Source organism: Contarinia nasturtii, unplaced genomic scaffold, assembly GCF_009176525.2.
Source record: "Contarinia nasturtii isolate CC-2019 unplaced genomic scaffold, AAFC_CNas_1.1 Cnas_scaffold_285, whole genome shotgun sequence".
Taxonomy (NCBI): Eukaryota; Metazoa; Arthropoda; class Insecta; order Diptera; family Cecidomyiidae; genus Contarinia; species Contarinia nasturtii.
In genome coordinates this window covers 941,635-960,579 of record NW_022197640.1, presented here as the reverse complement: position 1 = coordinate 960,579, position 18,945 = coordinate 941,635, and the positions used below count along the sequence as shown (strand labels likewise).

General features: G+C 32.0%; 2 protein-coding genes across 3 annotated transcripts; both read right to left on the bottom strand.

Moving 5' to 3' along the window:
* Positions 1–451: 451 nt before the first annotated feature.
* On the bottom strand, positions 452–14,683 carry LOC116337381 (signal transducer and activator of transcription 5B-like). Of its 2 annotated transcripts, none has more exons than XM_031761892.1 (9): positions 14,398–14,683; positions 6,727–7,777; positions 6,548–6,630; positions 6,226–6,470; positions 5,915–6,134; positions 5,561–5,827; positions 5,286–5,480; positions 5,056–5,203; positions 452–644 (listed from the first exon to the last, which is right to left on the bottom strand). In XM_031761892.1, exons 2-9 carry the CDS (start codon positions 7,728–7,730, stop codon positions 533–535), a joined length of 2,274 nt encoding a protein of 757 aa, XP_031617752.1. In that variant the 5' UTR covers positions 7,731–7,777; positions 14,398–14,683; the 3' UTR covers positions 452–532. The 2 variants fall into 2 exon arrangements, with proteins under 2 accessions (XP_031617752.1, XP_031617753.1); XM_031761893.1 differs by lacking the exon at positions 14,398–14,683 and adding an exon at positions 9,752–9,946.
* A 498-nt stretch (positions 14,684–15,181) lies between these two features.
* On the bottom strand, positions 15,182–17,827 carry LOC116337454 (mitochondrial coenzyme A transporter SLC25A42). Its single transcript, XM_031762036.1, has 7 exons — positions 17,710–17,827; positions 17,527–17,647; positions 17,273–17,458; positions 16,211–16,330; positions 15,996–16,141; positions 15,728–15,920; positions 15,182–15,651 (listed from the first exon to the last, which is right to left on the bottom strand). The coding sequence occupies exons 1-7, from the start codon at positions 17,768–17,770 to the stop codon at positions 15,510–15,512; spliced, it is 969 nt and encodes a 322-aa protein (XP_031617896.1). The 5' UTR covers positions 17,771–17,827; the 3' UTR covers positions 15,182–15,509.
* Positions 17,828–18,945: the final 1,118 nt, after the last annotated feature.

Here is an 18,945-nt window from a genome sequence, read left to right as displayed (position 1 = left end):
GAGTATACCTTGACCACTTCATTCCCATCAACAGGGATACTTAATACTATTGCACGCTATTGGTTTTATGTTTGATTGTTTTGTTTTTGCATCATTTGTAATATAGAAGAAGGTTTGGTTTATTTTTCAAAAAAAAACTCAATTCCTTACAAATTAGACAAATAGTTGTAAGTGAGAGCAACGTAAAAAAATATATATAATCATATCAACTAAAAATTATAATATGAAGAATTCAATTTTTTTATATTTTCTTTATCTTCTTTTCACTTCGATTTTATGTACTTATCAATTCTATCCATGTACAAAATTCTTTCGGTTTTGTATTCGCTTTTATTTGTATATCGGTTTGTCCCTCATATGTATGAATTTCTTCATGGTGTTATGTGTATTCTTTCTTTTTAAATTGTTTTTCTGTGATCTTTTCTATTGAAAATGATGACAATTTTGCTTATTGTATGTGTTATTCTGTTTTTTTTTTTCGTTTCGTTCAATATTTCAGTAATGTGTTGTATGCTCTAATGGTTTGCGTTTTTCAGTTGACATAGTCCGATAGAGCATTGAGGTCATTGAGGTCATCTACTAGACCTTCTTCCATATAATATTCTTCGTTCGTGTTGAAACTATCTGGTTCATGGGGTTGGAAACTAATTTTTGTTGTTGTTGTTGTTTTTTTTTTTCGTAAAAAAGAGAAATAAAAATATTGGAAAGAAAAAAAAATAATTAAAAAAAAAAAAAAAAATAAATCATTTCAAACTTAAATAATATCTAATATATATATATATATAAAAAAATGATATACAGAGGAAAAAATGATGCCATAATAATGCACTGATAGTGAAGAATTTGATTGGCGAAATAAAGAAATAAATAAATGAAATCAACTTGATTTGAATAAAATGTAAAGCTTGTGTGGAATGATGTATAAATAAATTGGCTTGATTTATGGTGAGTATGCGTATATGAAGTGCTGCATACGTGCAAAGATAACACGCTTATTTAAAATAGAAATACCAAGCGAACAAAAATGATATTTAAATAATTTTAGCCGAATTTCCGTTCAACTGGCAAGAGTTATCTCTTCAAAACCAGATTACCCAACTTTTCAACTTTCGTTTAACTAGTATAGCTTGTAAAATATGTAAATTGCTTATAGTCGGCCATTCATCTTTATATAAATTGCCGACTATCAAATATTCCCTCACACGTTTTTCTTTCACACAATGTCATTGATTTTTTTTTTTAAATTTCCAATAGAATTTCATATCTAGCTAAATTGAAAAGTGCAAATTATCGAATTAATTTCACTGATTCTATTTTTTTTTTTTCTTCACTTTAAAGAGTACTTTTTTTTATTCAAATGCGTTATTAGAACGACCGCTGAAACAACTTTGTAACATTATATAAAAGCAAATCGATCACGATGCATTTAATTATTAGCATTCTGATTACGAAATGCAATATTTTTCTGGATATCAAGAGATTTCCATTAAATTGAATAACAATTTAGTGTCCCTTAAATAACATCCAATATTTATAGTATTCAAATGTCAAAAACAAGTTTATTTTATCAAGTCACATTAAATTTACATTACATCACATCACTTTACATCACATTGATATAGATATAAATATGTTTTTGGTTTTTTGCCATCCATTGATTATCCGTGCATTCGTAAATACTAGGAATTTTCAAAAATCCAATTTTTATCGAAATGAAACATATCTGTACATTGAGAAAATATCGCATCACAATAAAGTGTAAGTGTTTTAAGTGTTCACATTCATTTTTGAACATTCATTTTGAAGGGATAATTTAAAATTGGTCTCTGATTAGTATTATTAATTTAAATTTTGCTTTAACATTTAACCACATAAATATTTGACTATCAAATAGAGATAGAATGTGAACTTTTTTTAGTTATAAATTTATTAAATTCGTCGTAATCACAACATCGATGCAAAATCAACGCATGTACGTTGATCATTTTGGTACCCAGCAGGTATATCAAATATCAAATAGTATATTTGAAATGAAACAATTGAGTCTAATTGAATCGAATCGCTCGTTAAATTTAAAGCCACTTTTTTTGAAAAAAAAAAAAATTAAATTCAAAAGAGACATGTATACATGTAGTCGACAATTTGCATTGTCAGAATTATATATAGCCGCTTCCAATTGCATCTCCCATCGATAGTTTATTTTCTCGTTATAGTCAGTTCAATTAGTTTCAATTTAAACTGAAAATGTACATCACTTAAAAAATTGAACATCCGATTATGTGATCTACGGACATACGAAATACGTATCAATTTATCTCATTTTCGTGGTCACAATGCATTTAATTGAATTATTTCAATTTCGAAGCACGTGTGTATATCTCTAGAAAGCTTTCTCTCTCTATCTATTCTCTCTTAACTCACATTATTTTCTTATCTGTCTGTATTACATCAAATTGTTGAGCTCTCGAAACCTACATAAATCAAATGTTCCTGGGACATTTCCTTACAATTTTAATGGGTATGTTTTTCTGAAAATGTCGTTGTTGTTTTTTTCTTCTTTTATTCTAACAATTTGTCTTCATTGACTGTAAAATGAATTCGAGTCAGAGAGGAATCAAGCATGGAAGCCAATAGAAGTACTAGAAGAAACTAGAAAAACTAGCTCTAAAACTAGGCTGTGAATGGCCAGTCACATTAGAATTAAGAAATGATTCCATTCTTTCACCCATAATCCACCTATTTATTTCAAATTATACTTTCAAACTTGTGCTTATAAAGAAGCTCTTGAAATGTACAAATTTACGATGTTTTTAGCATATATGTACAGTAACGATAAAAATAAAGCTGCATTATTTTGCTAAAAGTTTTGCAATGAAAATGACATTTTAGCGATAATATTATTCGCTAACATTTTCAGCTCAAACAGCCGAAATATTTGTAATCACATTAAATTGGGTGCATGTATATCATATATCTATCTATCAAGGGGCGAAGCAGTACTAGATTCAATTCTTTCAATTCCATTCAATTCCACTCAATTCTGTTCAATTCCAAATTAAATTCTAGTCCGTGTGTATTTTAACTCATTTACTTCAGCCAATTTTAGGTATTACAAGGAGATCTTTCGAAAAAATTAACAACAAAATAAATAGTTTTTTTTCTTCAATTCTCAAATTTTGATCAATTTTTTGTATCGCCTGGTTCAATCAGAATAAAAAAAATCACATTCTTTATCATCCAAATCACACTTGGCGAATAATACACGCAAGTGTCATTTTGCTGCTATATGAAACTCTCCTTGTAATACCTAAAATTTGCTGAAGTAAATGAGTAAAAACACACGGACTAGAATTTAATTTGGAATTGAAAAGAATTTAGTGGAATTGAATGGAATTGATAGAATTGAATCTAGTACTGCTCCGCCCCTTGCTATCTATTTAATTTTATCTATATATAGTTCTTTTTCTTGTAAATGGCTGTTTATCAATTAACGACCCCAACAATATACTGTAAACATGAATATAACACAAAAGTGATACACATCGATCGACAACAAATCACATGTGTTATCGGTTCATATTTAACAGACGAAAAATGAGGGGGAGGAATTCAACAAAAAAAAAAACGAAATTCGCAAACTACAAAATGGTAGAGAACAGCCAAGCCATTGCTATCGTTGTGTGATGAAACCAGTGATGTGGTTAATGTCAGAAGTTTTGTGCAATAAATCAATGACTTCTTCTTACATTTTTTTTTTTTTTTGGGCGTAATATAAATGAGATCATCGCGAGGTCAGCGATGACTCAAAATCAACACCAGTACGACCAATCAAAAAGAAAACATGCAAAGTTCAAATCAACACACATCAATTCGACAATATATCACAAATAAAAAACAACCACATAAATAATTTATAATTTCATTGTCAATAAAATGATTCTGCATGCATAATTACTCTTTCGGTTTTCGTTGCTGCTTTTTTTAGATTTCACGATGAGAGTGGAGAACATGTTAATATGGTAATTGTTTAGGTCATTGGGCTCCACATTTTTTTTATTACTATATAATAATCAAGCAACATTTAACAATTTTTATTATTTGTATAATATCGACTAAATGTTATTTCGTTGAACTGGAGAAAGTGAATTCTTTTCAATTGACAATTTATTCATTTGGCAATATATTTATCGTTTAACTGTTCGATTTTTGCTATGATTTTCATTGTTTTTTTTTCTCTCTTCTGAACAGTAAAAACCATACAATTTAAAAATGCATTCTTTCGATGAATTTGTGTGTATTTTGATCTTTCTTTGTTTCTTCACATATTTAAATTGATAAAGAGAAATAATTAAAGATGCATTATTGTACTATTCTGGTAGCTGGAACGTGTTGTCGCAAAAGAGAAGAAGAAGAAAAAAATAACAATAATACATATATATAACTTATTTTGGTCCACAATTATATGAATTGTTTTTGTCGTTCGTGGTGCAAAAACGTTTGACTCAGTAGATAACTTTTCAAAGGTTAAATTTAAACGTTAAATTGTTGACTGCATTCGATTGAAAGGTCGAACTGATCGTATTGTTTTTTCTATTTTTTGCATTTGTTTTCTTCCAATTAATCATTAAAATAATATCTGCGTGTTTGCTACATTACCGAGAAACTAAAGTGCTCGAAAATGTTGAAATAATACCAATTTTTACAAAAAAGAATTGAATAAAGCATCGAGTTGAAAATTTTTTTTTTTTTTTTTTTTTTTTTTTTTGCGTACGATTTTCTTCCATTTGCTATGCGTTTTGTTTGATGTGATTTATTTGTGAATGATAATGAAGAGTGTGTGTTTGTGTATGCGTTTTTAACACGAATTATTATTATGATTATTTTTTGTCTAGTGCATTCTACGAGTCAAGCGCACAGCCGTCAATTGCAACAAAAGAAATAAACGCGAATTAATTTCGAATGGAATGATCAAATCGAATAAAAAATGAAATGAAACAATAAACCGTATTAGGCACGATTCATTGTCGCACGTGATATACGAGTTTAGATAATTACCTTGTCACTGATGCTGTGTCACGCGTATGACTGTCGTCTGGTGACTGCCAATTATGTTGTGGAGTATTTGGATAACTACATGGTTTACATTCTTCTGGCACGGTTGTTTTAAGTATTGGCTTTACATATCCATTTGTCGATGATTCAACTATTTAAATTATTCAATATGATATATTTTATCATTCTTTTCGAACAAACAAAAAAGAAGAAGAGTTAAAGTGTTATCTTACCACCCAATGGTGTATAGTAGTTGCCGAAAGCTTTGTCCTTCGGAATATCTGGATAGAGATAGACGCATTGATTCAGATCTTTGATACGATCACCAAGTGAACGAATGGCAAAATCTTTGTGGCAAAATGGTTGCAGCATTACAATTTGCGGTAATTGATCAACGGTGTGTTCAACCCAAGCAATTGTTATACCTCCTAAAATTTTACATTCATTTAATTACATTCGGTTTATCGATCGGTAATTTTGTATATTGGTTTTGTATGATGGTAATTACCGAGTTCACTGTCCGAGAATCGTAATAAAAATGTACCGGGTGGGCACTTGAGAAGCATTTCTTCAGCCTGACGCTTATTTATGAAACCGATAATGAGACCTTCAGTCCATGGACCTCGCAATTGATCACGTGTCAATTTCATGACGGCATAAAACCAATCCCAAAATGTGAATGTTCGATCGGGCAATGCTTCTTTACAAAATTGAGACCATGTGATTGGACGTTCTTCGGGATTAAAATTTATAGATGCTCTGTACGCTTTCTCACCTGGAATGGCCAATTTTTGTTTTTCAAATTTATTTTTTATTTCAAAAAGAAATGTGAGAATTTTTTTTAGCGAAAATTGATAATTACACAAATAGTAAAGATTGTCGTTTGTCAAACTACGACCAGTTTGAGAGTAGAATTTCATGTTTAGAGCTGATGCCATTCTCGACCATGACACTCCAGGAGTTACATTGAATGGAATGCGACTAACTTCAGAGAATGCATTGTCCCATGTGATGGTAGCCCAAGATTGTGGCTCTTGGTTTCCATGGACGATAACTACGACGGGTAATGACATCACCCAAACCTATATCAAATAATAAGTTTTATTTTTTAATTGAAATGATTTTTTTTTGTGTTTTTAATGTGTAATCGTCTTGATGAAAGTGTAAAATTACATTCAATTGCATGTCACCGGTTTGGAATTTCGATTGAAATAGCAAAGCAAATTTCTCGTCCATTACACTTTCGGTTCCCTTTTTCTCGGCCCGTTTGATCTTCTTAAGCTGCATATTCCTTAAGTTGCACGTCAAATGTCGTGTAGCCTGTTGCAGTTCTAAATTTCCGGTATTATTCAAAATTTCACCAGACGCTTCAGCCAATGGCGACGAATGATTTTGCTGTTGCGCTTGAGCTTGTGCCTCTGTGCATGTCATGCATACGATAAACGATATCAATTAAAGTTCGATACAAATTATTATGAATTATTTGTTAATTTACCTGACAAAATGGACACGGTCACAAATGGATTATTTAGGTGAATGCTAACGTTAGCTAACAGTAGACGTACAGTCGCAGCGAATCTATAAATATTTAAAATATATATATATATATCATTAAATTATATGTCAACCAGAATTGAGTGTTTATTTTATGTTTTGCCATTAAATTTTATTTACCTTGTGTTGGTTTTCATAACTTGTGGCGGTTGTTTTTCCACAATGAAACCTGATACAATCAGATTCTGAAGGAGATTGGTGATTTCACGATAGGCTACCTCAAAACCGTCAAAATTTGCCGGACTAATTGGCATATTCGACTTGCGCATGGTATCTATCAATGTGCGTGTATTCCAAATGAGTTCGGCCAAATCTTCGAACCAATTTTGGATTTCGTCGAGCGCACTCAATGGCAATGGTGCACCATTACCAGCTAATGCCTGATCACGTTGCCATTTGCCCAACCGTTTATGGATGACAATCTTTTGTACTTCGTCCAATAGATCGATGACAGCTCGAATTTGTGAATATATTTCAATACGTCGTTGATTTATATTGTCTGACATTAGGCAAACTTGTCGTTTACATTCTTCCATAAATGCAACACACTGATCTTCATTTTCTGCCGTTTTTGGCATGCTACGCATTTCTTGAATGCGTTTTGAACTTTCGCTGTAACGCAACATGCACTGTTCCAATTCATGTTTATATCGATTACCCGCGTCGTTATTGTGCATGATGAGGTTGCGTAAATTTTTAATTTTTTCATTTATTTCGAGCACCTCGTTGTCCACATAATTTAATTGAGGATTATTGGCGCACGAATCCAAAATATGCTGTTCATACATTAATGCGTCACGAATTTGTTTGTATAATTGACCCGGACTATAGATATTTTGTGTAAATGTTCGCATTGCATCTTCGATCCGATATTTAATTGACAATTCTTCGGGCTTTTTAAGACGTTGCTTTTCCAAATCCAATTGTTGTATCAAATTTGATATAAAATTTGCCGCACGCTGTTCATATTGCGGATCATTTATATCAATGTATTGTTCCGATTTGATTCGTTCTTCAATCCATGCAGCGCACAAAATACGCACTTCCAATGGAAAATTTTCGTTATACAACGACTTGATTCTTTCAAAACCCGCTTGGCCAGATACTCGCTCCCACAAAGACATGATGTTATTCCATCAACAACAGAAACGGGAAACAATACAAATATAATCTATAAGAGGGAAGGATGGAAAAGAATAATATGATGACAATTATATACAAATCAATTAATGCAAATAGGATTCTCGGTATAAAAAAACTTGCAGAAATTTCAATTATATCCGCAAAGTAAATTAATATAAGAGATTGACTTTAATTATTATTTATCAATAAAAAAAGTTTGTACTTAAAAGTATTACAATTGTATTTTTTTTTTAATTGTACGGTGATGTTTCAAACCAAATGTTTTTCTTTTGTAAACCACTTCAGGATATGCTTTGCATTCAATTATCCAATCACCCTAACGAGATTCAAAACTAAATGTTTTTGTATTTCAACGAGATGACTGTTTCCACTGAATTTTGTGTTTGTACTTTGTATGTGTGTGGTGGGTTGTAACAGTAACAAAAACGTGCATATTTAAAAAATTCGGTGGAAAAGAAAATCAGGATAAAATAGAATAAATAAAAGTAATATAAAAAAGATACAAGAATGGAGTAAAGCGGTAACTATAGCTGCCAACGATGTTACCGATTAAAGTATCAAAATAAGGAAAAGAAGAAGATAAAAATAACAAAATATCTTAAAACAAATAACAAATATTCTATAATTCAACTAACGTTGGCAGTAAGTGTGATGCATGTGTATATAAAATGTCTAATAACAGAGTATTAAATGCAATCTCTGTGAAAACATTTGAGAAAAAAACCACGTTGAGCGTTGAAAAAGAGAGTCGGTGCAAGAAGTGAAAAATAAAAAGAATTTGAATCAGTAGGAAAAGAGAAATAATAAAAATGAACTTCGTTCAGCAACACACAGAACAAAATCATTAAAGACAAAATACTTGAATATTAAATTTTATTACGTCTACACGTCTTCTATTTTAAGGAATTGAATTGAACAGAATTGAAGATATGAAGGAAAAAAGAATGCTAGCACAGCATGAACAATGTAGAAGAGAGAAAATAATAATAAACAACAGTAGAGAAAAAAACCGAACTGGGCTAGACACACACAGAGAGAGAGAGAAAGAGAGAGAGAGAGAGAGAGAGAGAGAGAGGGACAGAGGAAGAAAAAAAGATGATTTTCAGAAATCCATGGAAAATGTCAGAGAAATATGAACAAAGTAAAATTGAGAGAAGGAAATAGTTTGAAGCGTTTTCCTCACAGGCTACTCAGGCCCAGCTGACAATGAGCCATGCACTATTCTATGATCTGAAGATTCGCAAAAAAAAATTACCACACCACCATGTGTAAGACATCAAGTGTATGTAAAGTGCATATACTCCCTCTTAACACATCGCAAACCGAATGAAAAACAAAACATACACATAGGAAAAGAGAATTTAAAAAAAAAGAGTACACAGTTCTAAATCATTATACTTTTTTTCATTTTGCCGTATTCGTTCTTTGTATTCAATTCCAATATTTCTGTCTGTAGTCGTTTCTCTGTCTGTCCCTTCACTTCTTGTCTAAATAATTAGCCAAACAATAGCTTAATCAACATCAATTCCATTTAATTAGTTTGCTTTGGGTGTATTAATAACACGGTAAAGTATAAATTATCGTTTTCATCACGATTGTTTTAATTAAAAAATTATTATCAATTTCGAGTATTCATCTTTGATGGAACTTCCTTTTCACTCTTTCTTTCTTCTCCCGCTCTCTCTTTCTCTCTCTCTCTCTCCTCTCTTCTACCTCTTACGTTCTCGCCCACGATGGAAATCAAGCCAGTTGATTGGAAATTTTCCCGAGAACTTCTTACCGTCGAGAATATATAATTTGATCGAATCGCGTTAAATTGGTGCAACAAATGATAGTGGAGTAAAGACGTCGAATGATTAACCAACAAGCAAAATTATTTAAACAGAAGAAGAAGAGAATAGAGATCCAAATGATATGTGAATACGTTTCCGTTTACTATACGGCTTATTGAATGTTTTAAACGATCGAATGTGCACACGTGTGAATCACTTTTAATACTCACTTACTAACTTTATTATGGTCCGTATTTTGCTTAGATTTCAAATGTGCGTTTTATTATATCGGTGTGTCTGTTTCTTCTTTTGTTCAATCGTTTCTTCGAATTTCAGATTACATACAAACACTGTTATGGTTAATACATGAACCGCGAAGTAGTTTTTCAATTTCGACAAGCAAATGTGTTGACGTTAAAAATGTCAATAGTCCGAGTACAATCAATACTTTGTTTAAATCCACATTTATCAACAACAATAATTCTATGCTTTGAGTCACTAGCAAATGCGTGCGATATTATGAACCACAGAAAAAAATCAAATTCATTCAAATCCTTATTTTGTTTCTATTTCAATAAAAAAAATGTACGTTTCTTAAAAACAAGTTCAATCCTTGTTACAGCCAATTCATTGTGAAATGTGCCGCGTAAGATATGAGAGCACAAATGATAAAAATTACTTTTGCTACCGATATTTTATAGTCTTGTTTAAATTCATGAAATGAATCCAAAATGAGGTACGCTCATACAATCATCGACGTCATTGCGCCGCACTGAAGTATCGAACTCTGACACAAATGTTTCACAACATCGTCGCCACATCTTTCGCCAATATCTCTTCTCTTTTTCGCGCGCTCTTCCCGTGGTTGTTGAGCGGCTAGAAGTCACTGAATATAAATAAACGAATAGCGGTACGTGTATATCAACAACACAATATTTTATTTGAATATCAATTTGCTCGTGTTTGATTATTTATTCGAATTCTAAAATATATGCAACAAATGGAAAAGGAAGAAAATGAACGAACAAAAAAAAAAGAACAACGAATAATAAACAGATCGAGCGAACATAGCTCACACAGAAAATATCAGAGAAAAACATTTCACAGGAATTTTATTGTATATATAAACATACACACATTCGGTGTTGTTGTTGTTGCAATGAATGTTCCATTCGATTGTTGGCAATGTTTTTCTCTCTGTTCTTTTTTCTCGTTTTGTCTCTGTCGGTAATCATTCGGGCAATTTTCTCAATAAAACCCATTGTGCACGCGTGCTTTGCTTGTTTGTATTAAATATGGCTCAAAAAACGAGTAAGGAGTCTCGGAATGGTGAGGAGAATTGCAGATGCCATCATCGGCCATCAAAATAAGCGACATTTTAACGCATAGTTCACATTTCATATTTCTTTTATTGCTTGGAAACTTGGAACAATACAAACATTTATTATTTATGCATAAAACATATAACATTTATTCGAAAGAGCGAAAAAAAAATTAGACACAAACATATACAACTCAGTCTTGCATGCTCGACTTATGCACTGCATTAGGTTATACTTTATTGACAACAGAAAATTATCCTCATGCATTTAGATGTTACCTATTTTATTACACGCTTTTTCTCTCCATACAGACAAACACAGTTTTTTTTTGTCTTCTTCGATCATCCTTTTTTGTACTTTTGTTTTGAATGTTATTTTTTTTCCCTTTAAATGTTATGTTTTTATTGTTTCTCTTTTTTTGCTCTTTCTCTCCAAAATATTTATTTTCACCGAAAAAGTTAAACGACATAATAAAGACGGTCGAATACAAAAAAAAACCCTAATGTTTCAAAAAGTGAATGGTATGCATTTTCTGCCATTGTCAAGAATTGAAAATAAATATGGTTGGTGGATAATTTGGTGACATGCATTTATGAGAGATACTTGTCTTAGAGACTACATATGCACCAAATCCACAGCGTATGTAGCCAAACATAAATGTTGCATGGATACAAAGTATACTTTATGAATGTTCGTTTTTAATGTGTGCCTAACGAAAAAAAAAAATCGAAGGAGAATGAGAATGAGAAAAAGAAAGAGAGAGAAATCGAAGAAAAACTCAGGTAGAAAAGTAAATACAGTGCAGGAGAATAAAAATCATATAGAACATGCACGCACATATAGAGAAATGATGGTATGGCTTATGGCTTGGTGTGAAGTTTAATGTGTGTTTTCAGTTTAATTTTATTATTATTTCAACCGTTCGTTATCGTTGTCTCTTCATCTATGTTTTGCTATGTGTGTCTCGTTGAGAGCATCTTTGTCCATATAATAATTTCAGGTGCCACTCGTTTTGGTCGTTTGCTCACTGATAGATGATCTCTGTCACTCTATTCGAACGCGTTGTAAGCGCTTAATGTACGATTAGTTTTATTACCATAATATGAGCACAGGTACTCTGCCTTACAACACACATACGTTCTATTTTATGTACTCGGTTTCTGTTTCTATACTCAGACTTGTTGCCGTCGTAATGTAAATATATAGACGTTTGTTGTCCACATTGCTTCTTAATTTTATTTGATTTAAGGCATGAACAAATATAAATATATGTCCAACATGATGACAACCGATTAACAAGGTAAAAATGTTTTAGTTTTTCCGAGAGTGTATGTCCATCATCACGAATTCATGTCCATTTCTGAGTCTATGTTCTATGAACATTGTTATGATTATGATGCCTGTTACAAGTATATTACGTCGAAAATTAAGAAACTCAAGTGTTCTTTTGTCTGATCATATGACGTTGCGATGGTGACAATCAACCATAAATATAATGATGAAGTTGACGTACTATATAAAATAAAATGGAAGATATGGACATGGAAACGGTGACACTTTTGATGGTTTTCTATTTTATATGTGTTAACCTATCATGTGAGCGATAGCTATACTGATGTAACACCCATATACAAAGTACATAATATATCATTTACACATTCATTAGATTCAATCTAACGAAGGTTGCATCTCGAAAAATCTCATTTTCAGAACTTCATTTTCCTTCGAAGATAAATTAACTCTCATGAATGTTTTGGGTAAATTTTATAAATTTATATGCGCACCGCACGGTGCGTCTAATTCAAACTTGAATATTCAATTTATTATGAATTTCTTGAATTGGCTTTTGCGGCAACGAACACTGGTGTATTGAATTATAAATTTTAAATGAAGCTTTCGAACCCTTTTTCGGGGAAAAACCTTTATATGGAAATATCATCTCCGTCTATCAATAAGAAGTAATATAAATTACGTGTATTTCAGTATACAGACCGTTTGTATTACATGGACTATATTGAACTTTTATGTGTTACGCATTAATTTATTTTATATAGTGAATGAATATTACTTGAATTTATCGATAGCACAACACAATAGCGCACGAATAATATTGGCTCCGTTAGCACTAATGAATGCAATAAGTATCAACAAAACGCAACACCAACACAACCAAAACAACAACAACATAATTTGTGCAACAACAAAACAAGAAATCAACGTCCCACACAAAATCCTTTTTCAATCGCAATTATGAACAACAGAAAAATATATATGTATATGCACCTAGCATGTATCAGTTTACACAAGTAATTCCACATTCATCCAAGTTTAAAGCCAAGGAAGCCCATTGCCCATTGCTATCACATTTTAACAAATGCATGAAACGAATGTCGATGTCTCAAGCTCTGTGCCTGTGTGTTGGCGACTAAAAAATTCATAATGACGGTATTTTTCTGCACCCGTAAATATCCCTTTTCAAGCAAAATTGATTGGAACGGAAATAATAATACATAACATACAATACCGATCGTGCATATGCTTTCATAAGCCACCGATAATGCTGTTGTTCTTTTTTTTTTCTTCTCTCATTTTGTATATTTTCTAAATGGCAAGCACTTTTTGTTTCATGTAATTAATTCTGGTTAATTATTCTCCTGTGTGTATAAGCGTACATCAACACAGAATGTTGAGTGAATGAAAAAGTTGAAACACGGAGAATATGATTGAAATGAAAGAACAAGAAGGAAAAAAGGCGCACACACATGCATTTACTTCGCAAGAATATAAAGAATAGCGAATGACGCATAAAAAAAAATTGCGAACGAGTTGTTTTGAGATTATTTTATTGCAAATTGTTGTTGTTTCATTTGGTTGTGCTTCTGTTCAGTAGCGAAATGGACGCGAAATGAGTGTAGAAAAAAGTGAATTTTTCGCTTTCAATTTCGTCGTTTTTTCTCTGTCATTCTCCTGTCGTCGGAACTTTATCGGCGGCAATTCTTTCTTTTTTTATTCAGACCATACATTTCTCGTCTCTCTTCATTTTTCTCCCTTTTCTTCCTTTGCATGGATATTTTTACAATTTATTTATCGCGGTTAAATGTCGCCGCTTGGATTTCTCTACGCGAAAAGAATTTTCTATTTGCAACAGAACAACAACAAAAACAACACTCTCTCACAACAGAATTGCAAACAAGCAAGAGAAAACAACAGCAAGAAAAAAAAATGTCATGATGAATAAATTTAAAAGAATATCTTGACATATGCATGTTTTAGCGCTATGTGTGTTGTAAGTATTTGTTCTGTTCTGGTCTCTTAAAAAAATAAAAATAAAAAAAACAGATTGATACACATTTTAAAAATTCACATGTACACATAATGACCACACACAAACACACACACACACACACACATGCATACACCACACCAATACCATTACAAAACTCTCAGAAAAACAAAGTTGCGAAAAGATTCTCTTTTTTGCGACTTGTCGGAAATTCGTGAATAAATAGGTATGCTATTTAAAAAAAAAAAAACAAATTGTTGGTTGAACTTACTTCGTTGTTAACACAATACGGTTTGAAAACGATTTTCAACAATATTTTTTTCTAAATATTTATGGCGGTATTTTTTTGTATCGAATTTGTTTAAAATTCTTGATTTATTTTAAGCACTTTTAGTTTATCACACACTATCTAATCACAATTTCTCAGAATAGCGTCAGCCATTTACAAATTCATATGTACCGAGAAGTCGACGCGCACTTGTCGCTCTGTCTTCTTCTGTTTACCTCATTCGATCACACTGATGGAATAAAAAATTTTGTTCAACTTGACTCGCGCTGAACCGACAACGGATTGAAATGTGATCCGCTTTTTTTTATCTATACCTTTCCTGCTTACAGTGCGTCGGTCTCTGTTTCGCTGCGTTTCCATTAATGTACGCAGCCAGTTTTTGACATTTACACACTCACATGCTGCTATTGTTCGATACACACGTTTGTATGTTTGACAGCTGTAAGCTTCATACCATTACATTACCATTTGGCCTTGAATACATTCTCATCTATTTGTCTCTTTCGAAAGCGTAGCGCTCAGTGCCGCATTCATCTAGACTAATGCATGTGTTTGCAGTTAAAAGTGTTTGTTTCTCTTTACTATTCAAATTTAGCGCTCACTTGTCATACAACATTATGAGAAAAAATCATTTGTTTTGTACACATTTCTGGCATCGAATTTTTTGCAAAGTTTTATATTTATTTAAATATGCATATTATTCATATTTTTTTCGTTTTTCAATTCGTTTTGTATGGAAATTTTTCTTTTTACAATTATGCTAAAGAATAAGCAGCACCTACAACAAAGCTCTTAATTACACTAAAGTGTGTCGAGTAATATTGTCTTCAGTTAGTTCCATAAAATTAACAAATTTATTTTTTTCAATTCAGACAAAAGTCTATAAAGAAGTAAAAAAAAAATTAAAATATTTCTTCTAAAAAAGTCAATTTTGCATTGCGATAGAAATATACAATTATTGACACATCAGCATGAATGAATGCTTTTACAAAGAGAATTAAAAAAACAACAACTATTGGGTATTGACTCGATCTATTCCCTCCAACGCATGGTATTATTCTAATATTAGGCACTGATTATCATGCATCGTCATTTTATTGGCTTCGAACCGACATGTAAACAGTTAGAAAATCTTTGGTATATTCAAATGTGGTGAAACTAATGCCAACCGCTATTGGACCTTTCACCCAATTCATACTTAATCCTTTGAAAAATCCCTTCCTAATGCCTTCATTTCTGCAGACAAAAAAATACAAAATGTTGAAAAACATTTTTTTTTTCTCGTGAATTACCAGAAATATGTTCAACTTACTTGTAAATAATTTTAATGCTTGACCAAATGGTTTGATAATGAATGGTTTTATGCGGTGGTTGTTTTATCATGCCAACCGTTTGCATTCGTCTTCGTACTATATCTAATGGGTAACTAGTCGTTTGACCTATAACACCGGCCATCGATCCATAAACAAACGAGTTAATTGGCTGCGGTTTCTCTCCGGTCAAGTCTGTAATTCACATTTCAATAATTATTTGATACACAAACAATTCCAAATATAATTTTTAACAAATTTTTTTTTTACCATGATGTTTACGCTTTAAAGTTTCAAATGTAAAAAATGATGTCCCAGCATATGGAATTACACCCAAAATTGTTGCCCCGTAACCGCGAAATAAAGTTCTTGGCCCTTCGTCAATCCAAATTTTTACGAATACTTGTCTCAGCGACCTGAACGTATTGAATTCCAACAAAATTTCAAAACAAATTCGATATGCATGATTATTATGGAAAATTTACTTGTAGCCAGTGTATTTGTCGGTAACTGCCATTCGTGCCCTAGCTAAATCTAATGGGTATGTACAAGATTGTGATGTTATTCCGGCTAATGAACCTGCCAAAAACCTCCGGCCACTTGTACTGCAATCAAATAACAAACATTTTTATGTTTAGTTTTTTTGAATAATAAAACGAATGTTTAACAAAAGTGGAAAATTTACAAGAAAATTCCAGTGACCGGTTCGCGCATATTTCTATGCTTGCCTAAATACGCTAGGTGGCATATAAAATTCATGTAAAAATAATTGTCACAATTGTTTCTACATCAAAAGATGTGAGGGAATATCGACAGATAGATTTTTCCCGATTAAATGAATCCATGCAATGGGCTTAACTACACTTTACGACATGCTCTTTGAATCGATTTTTTTTTATAGATTTTAAATTTTCAAGTTCAAAAAATGATAGGGAACGATAAATTAGGAGTGGGAAAATAATTTAGTGAAAAGGGGGTTGCCCCCTTGGGTATTAGTGGGGGGAGTACCCAACTTGTCCAAAACTTCATTGGATCAAAAAGTGATGTATGGCAAAGTTGTTCAGAATGACAAGATAATTTATTCGGGTAGCTGCCCTCATACCCCGAACAGTTGTAATATTTTTGATCGTTAAATCAGCTTTCCCCAATCCCAATTCATCTTCCCCATCATTTTCATAGCTTAAAAAAATGAAATTTCTCAAAAAAATCGATTTAAAGAGGATGTCGTAAAGTGTAGTTGTGCCCATGCAATGTGTCAGATAAATTTTGGGACCTTTCAATTCTGTGATATTCTTTGATGACAGAGATTGTACCTTCAAATCATAGATTCTGATCAAAGGTTCGAGGGGTTAAAATTACTAGTGATGAGAGAAAATTCTTTCGATTTGATGGGACTTTATATCTACACTCAATAAATACCAAAAAAGTATCGAAGTGTCCCAAAAGTTATCAGACTCATCGCATGTACTTATCTAAGCGGATAGACCCATCTGAAAATATTTCCCGATACATATGACAGTTGTTTACTTGTTATTGATAATATTTACCTTTGATCTTTATCTACAGACAACACTTTTTTCCATTGTTCGTGAGATGTGAATTGTATGGCTGCGTAGGGTATAATACGTGCCATCGTTGCGGAGTTTCCTCTCCATAATGCAAAAAAGCCCTCATTTTGTAAAGTGTTCCGAAGGAATAAAGTGGCTGCACGAAAGGAATAGGGAATATCTTTGCTGTAATGTAGAAAATACACAATTTTTTTTTTAAATTTATTTACAACCGTCACGTCACATTTACTTACTGAATTTGAAAATTGATTTTGGCACGATCCAATGGGGCTATCACAGTTTTTCCAGTACCACCAGCTAGCGCTCCACAAAATAGATTTATCACAACCGTGTTCACGTTTGTTTGCGCTAAATCTGTAAATTCAATTATTTATCAACATTCGGAATGTGTCCTTTGCATTCAATCAAATACGTACTTTTGTTGTCATGATTGGTTGACAGTTGACGATTCGTAATCGTTGTATTTTCCCTCAACATGACTGACTCTTTGAATTTCTTATTTAAGAATTTGGCAAATCAATGTATACTCTTTGAAATCAAACAACAATAACAACAAAACAAACGGAATAAAAGGAATGCCACAATGTCCAAATAAAAAAGTTGTTTACAATTGAATCGATAAAAAAAAATTACAAAAAGTTGACGTTTTATTGTAATTCAAATATCTTATCTTGAATTTAGTTATCGCTTTTAAATTTCCAAATAAAAACAAATCTATTCTGTAAATGTGCGTTACGCTTAAGGTGTTACGAATGAAATGATTTTGATTCCGTAATAAAATAATTTATAAAATCTGAATTCAATCAAAACATGAGCTTGTGTTTTTAATGAAATCCTTGAACTAAGATAGTAAGACAGTCTCGTCGTCTCTAATCTATTTATAGAATTTAAGTTTTGTGTGATAGAAGTGCCGTAAATGAAACACTGAACTCTGCACCGGGTTTAAATCATGTGCTGATGCGAGGAATTCTATTTAAATTATCGTAGTAAATATTGATTTGTTTTACGGTCATTGATAAAAAAATACACTTAATTTTCACGGCTCTTAAAACTCAATTCAATCGACATTCTTTATTCACAAATGTCTATAATTGTTATTTCGCGTTTAATTTACAAAGAAAAACATTCATTTAGACGATTTACATTGTCGTGTAGTCGTAATGCTTTTATTTGATTCGCTTTGTCATTCGAATGTTTTTATTCTCTGATTCTGAACAAACTCAAACTTTAACCTTTTTAGATGTAGTTGTGTATCGCTGATAATAACATCCAACTCTGTTTACCTTTTTATTATATAATTTACAGTGTGCCAGTGTATTGAAGAAAAATATTTTGACAGTTCCAACTGGGCTATTTTCTGTCAAACAACAAAAAGTAGTGTTTTGAAACTACGACGAACAATGGGTTTACAAAAATGATTTAGCTAAACCATATGCAACCACTGAAATGTTATGCAGAGAAACGAAATGTTCGTTTTTTATATTCTCTCAGAAAATTAAACATATCAAGTGATGTGTGTTTTTGCAAATAAACACGTTTTTCATTGTTTTGACTTTGCCCATTCGATGCAATTATATTTCTGGATAGAAAAGTGCAAATAAAAACTATTGTGACTTTATGCACCATTCTGACATTGCATTACAATATATGTT